Genomic DNA, 17037 nt, shown 5'->3' with positions numbered 1-17037 from the left:
GTGGATCACAGAGGAATATTTCTGTGAGGTAAAACACTCACTGCCTATTTTTAAACAATGTTTTATTTCAAAGAATGAATCAGCTGTGATCCCATACTCTCCTGTCTGTATACTCTTTTGCTCCCTCCTCTGCCCAGGAGCTGTGGTATGATCAGATCATGTTCCTGTACGGTCAGACACAGCCATTACACAGTACACAGCAGGGGCACATTTATAAGATTATCTCAGCACAGGAACATTTTATTTAAACACATCCAATTGTGGAAATTATTTTTCAAAGATCTGTTGATTACAATGAAATTTTGTTCTTAGGTTTTGCCTTTACTTTAAAGGGGTTTTCCCAAGACGTGTGTATGCTTCCAATTATGTGGGAGCAGTTTGCATCTGGGTGTCCGTCTCCAGTAGGCGTATACATCTAAAAATGATGCACGTTCGCCCTATTTGGCACCATTATAGTCTGTGGCCCCATCAGCGCATACTTCCGAATCCCTTTTTGCGTTTGCCTTAGTAAAGCCAAGTCTGCCAGGTGAGATCTCTGGAATCCTAATGGTCATAGCTGTAAGACCCCCAGCACATGAAAATGTATGTAACGGGCAGGACCATGCAAGATTCTGCGTATCACCTCGTCACTAGCTGGCACCTTCAAGGAAATTCTAATTTAGAGACAACCTATTTGTACGAGCATTATCTGTGCCTTTATAAAAATAACTATTCATGCCTTCATGGATGATGGGTGTATGAGTGGTCATCAGTATATTGCACCTGTGCTGCCTCGGCCTTTTTTTTTTTTTTTTTTTTTTTTGATGGGCTACAAGTATTTAATCATTGATTTTGGATATGGCATCTCTTGTTTATGTAAAGGGCTGATTCAATCTATGAAGAAATGATACAACGCTACGGGACTCAGGGATGCTACTTACTCAAAATTAATTCTAGAGCATCCAGTAAAGGAGCAGATGAACAGATACCGGACCCCTGGAGTCAGTACATCCAGAAAAACAGCATTCACAGTCAGGTGTGTATAGAAAGAATGTAAGGGGGAAAAAGTGCCCCATCGGCCTCTATCCACCAATATTGTTCAGATCTAGTAGTTCATGCTGTGCAGCACGCTGCTTGTGCTTCATGTACTGCACTGTGGCCCTAAATGAAACCCAAAACCCCCACTTGTGGTCCTGAGCTACTGTTTGCCCTCTTCCTTTGTGTTGAAGTTGCTAGTGCATATAATATTGCTCAGCTATATTTACATTGCTAAAGTAGCCAAGATTATATCAGTCATTGTCTGTAATGTACCTTAATGTATGTGGGTTTTTTCCTCCCAGGATTCCTATGAAGATAGTTCTAATGCTGCTGTACTAAATAAAATTACGGATCATGGTGTTCCTGTTGATGGGCTGGAAAACTATGAGAGAGGTTGGAATATGTCTGCAATCTTTGTTTTGATGAATAATAATTCTTTAGCTTTTTATCGTTGCATTGGTTAATTGTTTTACTTGTGTACCATAATAATCTCAGCGTGAAAAAGGTACAAAGGAGGCCCTCTGTTCCAGGCTTTAGTCCTTTTCCCCCATACAGTGGTGGGGATTTCCCTGATGTTCTCTTCTGACACCTCCTTAGTACTGGACATATTTTAGGCTTGGGCATTAGGTGCCCATGACCTTACATGCTGTCGCCCCATACCTACTCGGACGCATGCACAGTTGTCTGGTATCAAGCATCGGTCCTATTCATTAGGATGAGTGCCTGATACCTGCATCCCACGGCGATTGTGCGCTCATCCTTATGCCGAAGTAATCAATGCCAGAAAATGCTTTTAGTGACCAAGTCACTGTTATTTTTTATGCTTTTTACAAACCATATTTGTTTTTTGTTTTTTTCTGATTGAAAACATTGAAAACCTTTTTTTTGTCTTTAAATCGCATCACATTGAGAAACCCTAAAATAAACTGTCCTCTGGCTTCTAACTTAATGTTTCTCATACTGTGAAGTGGGTGAGGCCCATCTCTGGAGCTGGTTTCCACATACATAACTATATACTGCACTGTTTTTTTCCCCGGCTGCAGTCATTTTTGGTGTAGCAACATGTGACAATTTTTATACATTTTAATTGTATGCAGGGTTTAGATGTCACACATGAAAGGTGAATTGAGTAGTATTTTATATTTTGACGAGGGCTTTGATCACTCTTGGTGAGACCCATGTATTGCCTTTCTCTTTCTGCAGAGGTACAGGCATCCCCTTGTCCATCAGGGCTTCTGAAACTTTCTATTGGGGCCTCCCCAGACTGACATGTTGGTGTGGCATAATTAGGCTGAGTGAGGACTCGGTCAGACGAGCATATTAAACATCTGCTTACCGCCCGTATGCAAACCTGGTATCATACTGACAGCACACTGATGAATGAAAGTCGATGTGGTAGCTCTTTTGATCTCTGTTACACACGGAGTGATGGATGTTGTTCAAAAAAACCACAGCTTGCACTTTTTTGATCCATATATTTTGGATCTGAGTCGTCATTATAAGTCAGTGGCTTTGCAAAACACTGATCACATACGGGTTCCCATCTGTATGACATACATTTTTTTTAAAGATTACAATTATTAACATGGGAAACTTTATTTTGACTGCTTGTTATAGAAAGACATATAAATGCATACAGATAACAATATGGATGAAAAATCTTCTAGCTTTCTTGATGCAAAACAGACGATTTTGCATACGTTCCTCGGAACCCAGCCTTAACGTGTTGGAATTTTAATTTTTGGGAAGCAGATCTTAATGCAAATCTGCAACAATTCAACAGAAGAATCTGCAACATAAATGATAGGCTGTATATTTTCAGCATGCTCCATTTTTCTGATTTTTATCTAGAAGATATCTTCATAACCCTGTGCACATGTATTGTTCCGTAATTCGCTGATGTGAGGTGCAGATTCCGCACCTCACATATGTGGATTTTGCTTCAGCTTCTTTGCACAATTTTAGCGCAAATTCCATTTTGCAACTCATCACCTAAACCTTTGTTTTGCTTTATTTTTAATTTTCTGTGTGTTTTTAGCTGGTCTTTAATTACTTTTGGGGGAATATATTATTATTAGACTATCAGAGGGAAAACCACCCTGATGTTACTGTTTCTACAATCGGCTGTGCTGTATACTTTGAGATCCGCCAGCTGTATAGTTACAACTTTCCTGCCGACCAAATGATCGCTGAGATCAATGGAAGCAATAGCATAGCGGTGCTGCTTTTAATATATAACCAATATTCATTGTTCCTTAGGCTGTGTGCCCACGATGCGTTTTTTAAGCGTTTCCGCAGCGGCAAAGACGCTGCAGAAACGCTTAAAAAACTCATGGTTCCCCAATGATAATCCGCATGTGTTGTGCACATGCTGCGGAAATTTCCGCTGCGGGTTATCATTGCGGAAAAAAAAACGCAGCACTACCAATTATTTTGCGGAAGCGCTGCGTTTTCACCGCCATTGACTTGCATTGAATCGCTTGGATTCCGCATCACTGCATCTGTACATGCGGAATCCAAGTGTTTCAATGTGCGGATGGTACACGAGACTCTCCTCCGGACCCGGGTACCATAGAACCTGTAAAAAAAAAAAGAATAAAATAAAAAATAAATATATTTACCTTCTGATTGCCCCCGGTGTGCTTGTCCTCCCTTGCCAGCAGATTGCGGTGGCCTGAAGGACCTGCGCTGACGTCATGGTCATGTGACGGCAGGTCCATCAGTGTAGTGTACCACGAGCTGCCAAGACGGAGGGAAGCAAGACTGCGGGGGCCATCAGAAGGTAAGTATATATTTATTTTTTTATTTTTAAACATTCTTTAAGGTCACACTATATAAATCCATGCCGTTTGCATGGATTTATATAGTGTGACCAAGTTGACAAGCACTTTCCAAGTAAAATCGCTTGGAAAGCGCTTGTCAACCCGAATGCGGAAATGCATGTGAAGAACGCTTCACATCCGCATGTCCCTGGCAGGAAAAACGCATGTACAATCCGCATGTGTTTTTTCTGCCAGGGAGATGCAGAAACGCTCAGGAAAAAATCCGGAGCATTTCTGCATCGTGGGCACAGAGCCTTACTAGCAAGCAATGGACTGGCTGCTGAATAAAGCCACAGAAGAGGTTACTAACTTGACAAACTTGTTTCGTTTGGTGTTGCAATGATTTTTTTTATTTTTTTTTTTTTATTTTACGAATGTTGTTCTGTAATATAACACTGGACTTTTCTTCTCTTTCTTTTTCCTTTTAGAGGCTTTATCAAATAGTTTCAAGACTCACCCACTTGACCAGCTCAGTGATGTTGGTGGTAGTTGTGATGGTCTTGATAATGGAAGGCCACCAGGTACTGAGGCAAAGAAGGCAGTGAGTGGAACACCCCATGGCAGCTGCTTGACCCTCACTGACCATGACCGCATTCGGCAGTTCATACAAGAATTCACCTTCCGAGGACTCATACCCCACGTAGAAAAGACTGTAAGACAGCTGAATGATCAGGTGAGGGCGCTCTATCCTCACCTCATTCCTTGGTGTTTGCCACTTTGTGGCTGCGCAGTTGTAGCTTTTTTAAGCTGTGAGTTTTTTTATTGATTCTTTAATGAAAATGGATATAAATGTATTAATCAACAGCTTATAACAAGACTATATTGTGATATGTTAATATCTGCATAGTTCGGCATACTTTTCGGTTTTGTTTTTGTTTTGTTTTTATAGCATAAATGTGACTTTATTCTCACTACTTCTCGTTTCAGTTAATATCCAGGAAAGGACTGAGTCGATCATTGCTTTCTGCCACAAAGAAGTGGTTCACTGGTGGTAAAGTGCCAGAGAAGAGCGTTAATGAGCTGAAGAATACCTCAGGATTATTGTAAGTTTAATTGCAATTTGGTAATAAAAACTGTACATTTGTGCACAAAGTAGCAGGAATGGAGATGAAAATTTTTTTTTTTCTCCACTCATTTTTGGAGGTACAGGATGCCAAACTTTCTGGCACTAATTTTCTTACTGTTCAACTGGGCTCTTCTTGTCTTTAACCTCTTCCCAACATTTGATATAAGTTTATGTCATGGTTGGGAAGTGGTTTCTGCAAAATTACATCAATTTACATCATGTAAAGCCGCCGCACTGTGGACACCAGTCAAGTTCAGGACCCAGTCCTTTGTCTGCCCTTATTCACACAGAAGTCAACTTTGACACATGGTAAGGTTTTTAAAATTAGGCAGAGGGGTAGGACTATCCCGAATGGGTTCACCTTGTTGATGGTGGGATGGCTTTCATACTATTTTTGATCAAAAACAGTGTTACTAAGAACCCTATTTTATTTAAATGCACTTGTTTTTTATTTATATTACAGCAGGGTATATGTTCATTTTGCTTCTTGTAGGTTTTAAAGTTTTCATAATGGCTGCCATCACAGTACTGAACACAAAACGTGTCCTGAGCACACAGCAGAATGGGCTGTGTGACTAGAGAAGGCTCTTCCGCCTTCTCGGCCATTAGGTATGGGGAGAGACCGAAGGGAATGTGTGTGTAGATCAAAGCTGGACAACATCTCTGCTGAAGCACAGGGACCTGAGTCAGAAGAAGCGAGGAGAGCGCACGGGATGAAATGGAAACTGCTGGAGATGTCATTTACCGAAAGTCTATATGAGCAACAGGAGTGAATATTAGAAAACGACACCTCCCACATCCTTCGTCTCATCCTGTCACTCCTACCTGTGCTACTGCTGAGATAATATCTGTTTTGATATACACACACCTCCTCCTTTCTGCCCTCATGGCCAGAGAAGACTGTAGAGCTCCCTCTACTGGACACACATTCTGTTCACACAGCCCGCCCTGCTGTGTGCTTAATGTGACGGCAGATATTTTGAAAAACGTTATAAATTGTTCCCTAGATAAGACCTTTATTTATAATGTATTTTTTTCATTAGGACAAAATAGGCCCATCTAAATGCACCTTAGGTTTGCTGACCTTAATATTGATGTAATGATCTTCTTGAGCTTCGTGTTCTTTCTGTTTTAGGTATCCACCAGAGGCTCCTGAGCTTCAGATTAGGAAAATGGCTGACTTGTGTTTTTTGGTGCAGCATTATGACCTGGCTTACAGCTGCTATCATACTGCAAAAAAGGACTTCCTGAATGACCAAGCAATGCTGTATGCTGCAGGGTCGCTGGTAGGCATCGGATAACATCTTCTATCTAATGGTTCTGTAGTTGTATGACTTTTATAACATTATAATCACATTACTCCCTATTTTTTCCCTCTTTAGTAGGGATGTCCTGCACATTGCCCGTACTCTATTAAGTCTGTCATGCTCGTTTTCCCGTACAAGATCTCGATGGTACTCTTTTAGGGTTCATTCAGATGTGATTTAGTGCATACATTTTTGCTACGGTCCCATTTATCTGACGTATCCCTGCAGAAATACATGTATTTGCCACCAGAACATCCCAATTCACATGAATGGAACTGATTTTCAGCCACAGATGTTTTTGCCACATGGGCATATTCTGCGCGTAAATGCAAAAAAAGTAAAATGTGCAGAATTTCTCATTAAGAGGGTTTTTCAGGACAAAACCTTGACACATCCTTGGCATAAGCTATAAATTCGTAACCAATGGTTTACCATAAGGAAGGTGCTGGGTTACTCACTGCCACAGTGGCTCAGCCCCATTTTCTTAAGTGTTACCGTTCCTTCGTTCTTATGATGAGCAGTGGTCTCCGGGGTCAGACCCCTACTATACAAGCACTAAGGACGTATCCTGTGGCCTTATTGACTGGCCTCGCACTGAATTTTTGGCCTCTGGCAATTGCTTTAAACGGAGGCTATATGGATGCCTGTCTGCCACAGTCACTCATAGACTTGTGGATTAATGCACACGTCATGCTCTATTTTATAAAGTGTCCTTTAACAGATGCTATTATAGCCTATGGATGAGAGATGCCACTGTTAGGCATGTGGTAAAAGCATTGGTCACCCACAGACAGATGTGGCATCTCTTCCATCAGTAGGGCCTTAGCGACATGTATTTTATGGATGTCAGGTACACTCTAAATATAGGGTAAAAACCTCATGTGAACAGGGCCAAACAATTGTTTTACAGATTTTTCTGATGTGCCCTGGTATTGGACATAGATGGGGCATTCTTACAATCGTTAAGCTCTTGTATGAAGTGCCTCAACATTGGATTCCTCCTTTAATTATATACTACTTTCCTTTCAAGGAAATGGCTGCAGTAGCTGCTTTTCTGCAACCGGGTGCTCCCAGGCCGTACCCAGCTCATTACATGGACACTGCGATACAGACGTACAGGGACATATGCAAGTAAGAAACTGACCTGCTGGCCACATTTTGTTTGGATGCTGAATTGTCCAAGTCACTGTTGAGTCACTGAATTGTTATGGCAAACAAATTGAATAATTAGTCAAAGATTTATTTAGATTTTCTTTTAAGTGGCCACAAGGCATGGAACTCAACATTAAGTTTGTGAATCGTTCCTTGTCAGTCTGCAGTAGCTCCGGTGCTGGCCTCTTGTGTACTTTCCTTCAGCCAGTCGCTGGCCTCTGCAGTGATGGTAGCAGGGAACGCATGACGTTTCAGGATGTTGATTGAATTCGGCATTACATAATTGCTGGACAGCTCACAAAGACTCCCGCAGCGTTGGAGAATCCACTGGGGCAGTATAAGTTGTTGTAGCACGTGACTATTTTGCCAAAATCTTGAAAAACTCCTTTAATATGCTCTTGAATGCCTCGTGTTTTTCAGTGATTACTGTCTTCAGTGCTATGGTGGTAAAGGGGTTTTATGAACTCTAGAAAAGTTTCTGCTGTCCGTCTATTTGAGTACAGATTGTTGCATTATGACGGGGTGCAGAGCGCACACTATCACAATTCCCCTGGATTTTCTGTGCCAGTGGGCGGTCACGAGAACACAACTTGGCCATTAGCATTGCCGCCACTTGCTGAATAGATTCTCATTTGCTTTCTCAATAAAACAGTGAAAGGAGAATCATGACTGTTTGTAATGTGTGTGACTGCAGATATTTGTTTCGAGCCAAGAAAGCCCATTTTATTTATGTAGTGCAGTTGTGAAACAAATCCCGCTGAATGCGCTTATTTCTCCAGCAACGTTTTCTTTAATTTCATATTTAATTTTAATCTAGAAATATGATTCTGGCAGAAAGGTGTGTCTTGCTGAGTGCTGAAATATTGAAAAGTCAGGGGAAATATTCCGAATCTGCCGGCCTTCTGATTCGTCTTACAAGTGAGGTGAGTACATAAACATTTAACACGTGCATGTTAATATAGGCTAACTTGATGGACTGCTGATCGCCATGTCCTTTTTTTTTTCCCACACACATTAGCTTCATTCCAGAAGTAAAGGTGGCGTAAAAACATTAGCGGGGCTTTCCAAACTTTCTACAGTCACTGTGACTGCAGATTGCTGAGTTGTCAGTGTGCAATGCACACACTGTCAGGATTCACCTATATTTCTAGTTTGGACAGCCGGTCATGTGACCACAAGTCAATGGTTCTATTGACGGAAACAGATGAGAAGCTCCTCATCATATTGAGCTTGGAAAACGGCTTTAATTGTACTCCTTGAACTCTTGGTAATGAAGCTGAGGTGACACGGCACTCAGCAGAACACCACCAACCTCTGCCGTGTAAGCCGTCAGTGTGTTATGTGATCTAATAACTGGCCGTAGCAAATGCTGAGACGTATGGGCTGGCCTCATCTGTTAAGGAAAAACTCTTCATATTACTAAGTTCTTGGTAAGAGTTGTCCAGCTCTGCTTACTGTGACGGGTTTTTCTCACATTTATGACGTTTCCTTTCTAGTTGTAACATTGTTGAATGCTATTTTTACTTGCAAAATATGGCGTCTTCAGACCGAAAGCCCTGTGGCGTTCAATTCTGGTAAATAATTAATCCATTTGACTGTCATTTTCCTGACCGCAGGACTCGGACCTCCGGAGTGCACTTCTTCTTGAGCAGGCAGCTCATTGCTTTATTAACATGAAGAGCCCTATGGTGCGGAAGTTTGCTTTCCATATGATTCTGGCCGGCCATCGTTTTAGTAAAGCAGGCCAGGTGGGTACATGAAAAGCACAAAAAACAAAACTTGTGTTAAAGAAGCACTCCCATCATAGTTTCTATCTTAATATATTGCAGTCATCATATTATACAGCACTGTGTACTTACAATTGCTCATTTTGTCTTTCTACCAAGATAATTCTTCTCTTTTCTCTGCTCTGTGTAGAAACAGGAAGTCTCTTGTCCCTGCACTTATCATTCCCCTCTTCAACTCCTGACCCAGCTGCTCTTCCCTCCCACCCCCACTGCCAGGGATTTTTGCAGTAATGACTCATGCAGGGAAAATTGACCTCCTGTTTCTACATAGAGCTTAGAAGGTTTCACCTAGTCACTTTTTCTCTTTTCCATAACATGATTAAAAATAATCTGGGTAGAAAGACAAAATGAGCAATTGTAAGTAGACAGTGCTGTATAATATGACAGCTGCAATATATTAAGAGGATAAACATATTGATGGGAGGAGTGCTTCTTTACACCTGTATCAACTGGGCGGTTCCTAAAGACACAATGACTTGTCTATTTTGCTTCCTTGATGAAGTGAAGTACCCTGGTCATCGCCGCATTTTTTTCAAGGAAACGTTCCTGGCTTTACAGTGGATAGAAGATCTCTTAGGATTACCACCCGGAAGAGACTTGTACATGCTGTCATATTTTATGAGAGATTTTTCTTTCATGCACAAAAAATGCTCTAAGAGGTTCCTAAAAGTGTGGGACCTTTTTAGTGTCAATCATGCCTTCTTACCTGTTGGGATAGTGTTTTTTGTTTTTTCTCCTCATCTTTAATTTTTTTTTCTTTGCATTGAGTAACTGGTTGTACTTATTGTGTGCGGCGTTTTTCCTGCTACCACTCTGTTTTTTAGTGCAAAATTTTTTTTTCCATATGTGAACATACCCTAACATGATGTGGAGGGGCACGAAGCTCCATTCAGAACATACTGCTGCTGTGGGGTTTATATATGAAAACTGAAGATATTGTAGAAGTAATTTGTGCTAACATTTCTCACTAATAATTAGCTAGCTGACCTTCCCTTCATACTAGGGCCAGTCTCACCAGATGTCTAGGCTGACTGCCCCGCTCACTTCCAGACGCCCAGACTGTACGTGGAGATCTGTTCTGCTGCCCCTGTTATAGGACTACTCACAGCATAACAAATATACCATATATCTTTTTGAAGTGTTTTTTACTATTAGAAACTCACATTACCAGTGACTTGCACTTTCCAGTTGACACTCATGCTTAGATTGGATAGAAATATCAGACTTTGAGATGTCATATTTGGATGGCTTAGTCTATACTGAGATACTACAGTTTACATTATTATTATAATCCATTCCTGGCGAATTCCTCATCCCTAAAGAGATTGTGCAGTGAAAGCAGGTTACCGCCTATGCACAGAATAGATGATAACTTATTGATCGGTGGAGGTTCCCCTGCTCAGACCTTCACAGATTGGTAGGAATGGAGCAGCAGGGTGCCTGCTCGACCTCGACCGCTGCTATATTCATTAGTCCGCACTCGACTTTCCCGGCAGCTCCATAGAGAATGAATGGAGGGGCAGCCAGGCATACACTGGGCTGCTCCACTCTAACTGAAATTAAAGTTCTCAGTCAGTGATAAAAATCCTGCGTTTTGCAGATCGGCGTGGGACCCAGCAATTGTACCCCCACGAGCAACAATTTATCACTTGTGAATAGGTCTTAACTTCTTTTTGCTGTATGACCCCTTTAACCTGCTTTAAATGCATCCTATACATCCACAACAGCCTACACTTGTTAGCCTCGTAGCCTTCCTGGTCCTTTCGTCCTTGCTGTGCCCTGCTCCATCGCTCGCCTCACAATATTGTATTCTTCTGTATTTTGTGGTGGATGATCGTGTGTGTCGTTCCTGCTCAGAGTGGCGTAAGGTGATATAGAAGCTGAAGGGAAATGCCTGCCAGTGGTCAGTCTACTGCCCACCAATCATCAGTAAATTGTGCTAATATCAAGTGGGTGCTCTGAGTGACATTTATAGGAAACCATATCTTATTGAGCCCTTATTGCCCTTTTCTATACATTGCATAAACATTAGACATGGCCAAAGTTTTTTTCCAAATTTCTAAAAGCAATTAGGAAAAACATTACAGATTGAATTGTTTTATTGATTCCCAGTTTTCTAAAATTTCCACTTTTTTTTTTTTTTTCTTCTTGTGCCCAGAAAAAGCATGCCCTTAGGTGTTATTGCCAGGCAATGCAAGTGTACAAAGGAAAAGGCTGGTCATTAGCGGAGGACCACATAAACTTTACTATCGGCCGGCAGTCGGTGACATTACGTCAGCTGGACAATGCTGTGTCTGCATTCAGGCATATTTTAATTAATGACAGCAAACAGCCAGCATTACAGCAAGGAACTTTTCTCCGGGAGTATCTCTATGTATATAAGGTAAGTCTTCATTTTCCAAAGCACTCATGGTCCTGTTAGTAATGATGCATATCATGTCCCTTGTATCTTTTTGCTGTTGTTGTGGTCCAACAGACTATTAATCCCAGCCTGTTTTACACGTATTCAAAGTATTGAGACAGGAGGAATAGGAAATAAAACTACATGAAACTATCAATTTCTGTGAAAGAAATCAACTTGACAATCTACCAAGAAAGTCACATTTTTTGCTGAACCCAATTACATGGGTCCTCATGTTTGCATTAGGTTCCTCCCAAACTAGAGAAAAAAATATATGAATGGATCAATGGTAATTTCATGATTCCTATGAAATTGGCTTGTGCGTGTCATTAGATAGCGACTGTGTACAGCGCTGTGGAATATGTTGGTGCTATACAAACAGCAGGAGATAAATTTGTATAAGCTGTAAAGTGGGATATAAAGGTGAACATACCATAGAAAGAATTTGTCTGGAAAAATCCATCTCTAATAACTAAAATAGGCTAAGGTGGCCATATCAGATTGATGGGAAGACTGCTCATGGCAGGTAATAGGACTGTGCTGCAGTATCAGGCACAGCGTCTGCTGCACGTACTAAAGGCTATCCTGCCATACTTTATGAAGGCAGCATGGTGTTCTGCAGAGCGACATGGCCCCTTCAATCAGCTGATTTTATGTGGGTGCCGAGACGTCCACCCACCCCAATCTGATATTGTGGACCTCTCCCAAGGATAGGCCATGGCTCTTGGACAACTGTCCACCTTTGACCATTTCATTCCATCAGCTCTAGATGGAGGCTAACATCAGTGAGAAGTGCTGTAGACTAGTGATGTGCAAGGGACCTGTCATTGGCATGCCATTCATTATTCTTGGGTTTAAAAAGAATGTCTGGTCATATATTTATGGCCTATGCTTCGGATGCGTCATCAATTTCAGATGTCTGACGGCCAGCTCACCACTGATCAGCTGTTAATAGCTCCTGCACTGGCCGCATGTGGACAGCGGCAAGAGGACTGTTCAGCTCCATTCAGTGCTCACATCTGGCTGCTGCCGGAGCTAATGACAGTGGGTCAGTTTGGATGTCGGACCTCCACCGATCTGATGAGGATAGGTCATCAATATATGACCTGACACCTGTTTAGTCCTTTGCTGTTTTAGACCATGTTGCTACATTGTCTAAAACAGTGTAAAATGCTTAGTGGGATGTCTGTAATGTAGCAGTTTGGTTATTCCAGTACCCGAGAGTGATGACACATAACTAGGTTTTGCCATCACTATTGGTGGGGCTGCAATGCTGGGAACCTCAGGCATAATGAGATTAATGGGTCACAGCTGCTTTAGTGATGTGGCCCCTATAGTTTTTCAGCAGCCGGGCCTCCATTATTCTGGATGTCATAATATATTTTAGCAATTCCTTTTTTTAATATGAATAACCATTTAAGTTGTTGATTTATGTCTGATTCCTGACTATAATTATGGACTCTTTGCTCTAGAACGTGTGTCACCAGGCTCCGGATAGCCCCTTACCTCAGCTCCCATTACCATATATCAATAGTCCTGAGACTCGCGTCTTCTTCGGCCATGATAGACGGCCAGCTGAAGGTCAGTATCAGTAGTATTGACATCTCTGCTTGTTATGTTGGTTGACTCCTAAAATGTAACATGTTTCCTGCGGTGGCCACTCTGTAGTTTGTCTGCACGTTGTTAGGCTGTGTGCCCACTATGCGTTTTTCAAGCGTTTTTGCGGTGGAATTTCCGCAGCGTAAACGCTTGTAAAACGCTTGGTAATCCATGCCCCATGATCCCCAATGAAAATCTGCATGTTTTGTGCCCATGCTGCGGAATTTTCTGCAGCGGATTTTCCTTGTGGAAAAATCCGCAGCATGTCCATTATTTGTGCGTTTTTACATGCGGATTTGAGGTCCCAATGCATTTGAAAAACGCAAGTAAAATCCGCATGTAAAAACACTGCAAAAAACGCGTGTAAAATCCGTAAGCGTTTTTTACTGCCAAGAACATGCAGAAACGCTGCAGAAATTTTCTGCTTCAGTTCTGCATCGTGGGCACATACCCTTAGATTTTTATAGCACCTGGTTCATGAAAATGCTTTGTATGCTGAAGTGCCAATAAAAACGATATAGATAGCTTAACAGTATTTTCTTGCAGCATTTGTTTTTCTTTTTGAAATGTTTTAGTTGTTAGAAAGAAGGAAGTTTTTTTTTTTTATGATTATCATCCTAATCAATTAATAATGATAGAATTTACTTGAATATAACCCTTATAAGACCATTTTTCTTTGTGGATAAAGGTGAGAAGCAAGCGGCGACCCATGTCAGTCTTGACCAGGAGTATGATGGCGAATCTTCTCAGCAGTGGAAGGAGCTGGAAGAACAAGTTGTCGCAGTAGTGAATAGAGGTTTCCTTCCCAACAACTTTCAGCCAACACAGTATTGTTTAAGCGGCAATTCAGACAACTCCAAATTTCCTCTTGCTGTTGTACAAGGTAATGTAGAAACTACAAATACAGGATGAAATGCAAACTATAGAGAATATATTTCATGATTCCTTGTAAACATGGAAAACTGTTAAAGGGTTTGCCTACTACTTGGACAATCCCTTCTCAATCACCATGTTCCCCACTTGTAAACTGTTTCTTTGGTGCCAGCTCTCCTGAGGCTCATGTGACCTAACAATCAGCGGCCACTTCCCTCACACCTCCTTCGAGCAAATCAAACCTCTGGAGGAGGTGAGAGAGCAGCTGCAGCTCTCCCTTCATCGGGATGTCTGTTACTTCTGAAGGAGATGAGGGTGAAGCAGCCGCTGATTGGCTGCAGGGCTTGCATGACATAATAATGTCACACAAGCCGCAGGAGAGACAGTGCCGACACCTTTGGAACGGCGCCCGCACCTGAGGTGGTGGTGTTTTATGGAGGGTAATGGTGATTAAGAAGGGGTTGTCCGAATAGTCAACAACCCTACCCATATTAAATGGGTATTTTTAGAAAGACTTTGGAAAAAAAATTGCAAATTCAAAGTTCCCCTAATTTTCGCAATATGTCTTTCCTTATTGTTTACCGCTTGCTTACTAAGGCAGTGTTCATCAATTCCAGTCCTCAAGGCACACCAATACATTATGTTTTATGGATTTCCTTAGTATAATTCAATCACTTGTGTATTACTAAGGAAATCCTATAATCCTTATCTGTTGGTGGGCTTTGAGGACTAGGCACTGTTCCAGCGTTGTCTGGTTTTCTAGACAATATGTATAATTCCCATCAGCTTCTGTATACAGAGGCTGCCCCTGATCGCAGGAGCATGTTTTTGCGCCTACTCCTGGCCACTCGGTCACATTTGCACTGATTGGTATAGATCTTTTCTGGGCATGCACAGTAGTCCAGGATCAGTCCTCCGGCTCACCTCCTTCCCTGCCAGTGCTATGGTTTAGCTCCGCAGTATAACACTGCTGCTGGCCTGACCTGTCCCTAAACCTTCCCCCCAGGAGTGTGGCTGGCTATGGAGCAGTGCTCTCCTGAAGTGCCATGGTATATAGATTCCTCTGAGGCACTTTTACACTGGCTAATCACTTGCAAACAAGCGTTCATGAGAAAAGGTTATTCCTGATCACTGGCCTGTGTAAAGAAGTTGCCATACGAGCAGAATGCATGTTCTGCTGATTGGATCGTTCTTATGGGCGTTGCTGTCATCATCACTGTCAGCGCAGCGCTGCCTGAAACCTGGGGATGTCCTTATGGCAATGTGTTCTGTGTGAGATCTGAATATATTGAGGATTGTTCTGTCCCCATACAGCTTGCTTGGGCCCTGTGTGAGCTGGCCATAACCCAACAACAATTGACTTGTACATAGTCGATCAGTGCTCACTTATGTGCAGAGGTAGGCCCTTGTAAATCGGCCTTTTAACTGGCCCCGTGCACATTACTGTCGTCTGATATTAGCGGGCTCTGATGACTTGTTTTATGTGTATGGGGGCTTTAGAAAACTTATTATTATTATTATTATTATTATTATTATTATTAAAGGGGATTTCCTGGATCATGCATTAGCCTACCAGTGACTCGCACTTGCAGGGGCGCCCCCTGCTGATCTTCTGAACATTTATGTAATGATTTCAGTGCTGGGGATAAGAAGCTGACTGTACTACATGGGTCCATTTTGGCTGCCTCTGGCATAGGCCCACCATCTAGTCAGTCTGTGGACTGCGCTACTGAGCATGTGTGACCATCAGCACAATACACATAGGTGGACATTGTGAGTGGCAATCAAAAGAACACCAGGGGGCGCCATAACAAGTATGTAACTGCAATATATAAATATAGGAGCTCTTTTTTTTTTATTATTTTTATTTACAAATGTTACCTGATGTGTGATCTAACAAGCTGAATTAATATTAATTTGTAGCATAACCGCTTAGCTGTGCCTTCTTATATAATGCATGAAGTATAATCATGTTTTTTTCTGTTTTAACAGAGCCAATAACAGTAGAGGTGTCCTTCAAAAACCCATTGAAGGTCCCACTTTTAATGACTGATTTATCCCTCCTGTGGAAATTTCAACCGAAAGATTTTACTCAAAAGGAAAATGAAGAATTACAGGAACCGATCAGCAATGAAAAGGATCTGCTCTCAAAGGTGGCGTGAGATTGTGTTACCTGTCTTGTTATACAGTGGAAAGAGCCTTCTCCCTTTTTCTTCTAGCCATGCTTTTACAGTTACTTGACCTATATACTACAGAGGATATAAAGACTACACACCCCTGTTAAAATGCCAGGTTTTGACATGTAGTTAAAAAAATTATACCAAGAAGAAGAATTTCAGAACTTTTTCTTTTTTTTTAGTGTTCCCCATAATCTGCACAATTTAATTGAAACATAAACTTTAATTCTTTTTGTGTCAAAAACAATAAAAAAAGAACTAAAATAATGTTGCATGAATACACACACCCTTTAATACTTTGCTGAAGAACCCATTGAATTTATGACCGCATTCACTGTTTTTGGGAAGAAGTCGATCAGTATGGCAGATCTAGAATTGGCAGTCTTTGCCCACTCTTCCTTACAGTAGTGCTCCAGATCTGTCAGATTGTGAGGGCATCTCCTGTGTACGGTGCCCTCTCCAGGTCAACCCACAGATTTTCAATTGGATTCTGGCCTCTGCTTTGGCTGGGCTATTCCAGTACGTTGATCTTCTTCTGGTGAAGTCATTCTTTTTTGATTTGGAGGTATGCTTGGGGTCGTGGTCATGCTGAAAGGTGAAATTCATCCTCAGATGTTTAGCAGAAACCTGAAATCTTTGATGCAAAATTGACTGATATTTGGAACTGGAACCTTTTTCCGCATGCTTTATTGGGTCGTTTAGCTATAATGAAAGGGTCTGCAGGTTGATACCCTGTCTGTTAGCCAGACTGGAGTGATTCTGGTGGACTGAGCCCATCCAGGCCAGCATGTAATACTGCAACATAGTCTGTGCAGCGACTGATGATGTGGTTGCTT

At 41.7% G+C, this 17037-nt stretch overlaps 1 protein-coding gene across 2 annotated transcripts in view; it reads left to right on the top strand.

Annotated features, from left to right (window-relative positions):
* Positions 1-17037, top strand: part of TRAPPC8 (trafficking protein particle complex subunit 8) — a 61820-nt gene that overhangs the window by 25901 nt on the left and 18882 nt on the right. For both annotated transcript variants that reach the window (XM_073679205.1, XM_073679206.1), the window contains 12 exons: positions 862-1015; positions 1320-1410; positions 4268-4512; positions 4767-4882; positions 6041-6191; positions 7243-7343; positions 8182-8287; positions 8981-9112; positions 11310-11534; positions 13025-13133; positions 13840-14034; positions 16017-16177. In XM_073679205.1, coding sequence (XP_073535306.1) covers positions 862-1015; positions 1320-1410; positions 4268-4512; positions 4767-4882; positions 6041-6191; positions 7243-7343; positions 8182-8287; positions 8981-9112; positions 11310-11534; positions 13025-13133; positions 13840-14034; positions 16017-16177 — 1786 coding nt within the window. The remainder of the gene's footprint in view (positions 1-861; positions 1016-1319; positions 1411-4267; positions 4513-4766; positions 4883-6040; positions 6192-7242; positions 7344-8181; positions 8288-8980; positions 9113-11309; positions 11535-13024; positions 13134-13839; positions 14035-16016; positions 16178-17037) is intronic.

This window comes from Phyllobates terribilis, unplaced genomic scaffold (genome assembly GCF_046119375.1).
Source record: "Phyllobates terribilis strain yellow unplaced genomic scaffold, ASM4611937v1 Scaffold_4__5_contigs__length_816908805, whole genome shotgun sequence".
Taxonomy (NCBI): Eukaryota; Metazoa; Chordata; class Amphibia; order Anura; family Dendrobatidae; genus Phyllobates; species Phyllobates terribilis.
Note: the sequence above shows the minus strand (reverse complement) of the source record. Positions and strands in the feature narration are given on the sequence as shown.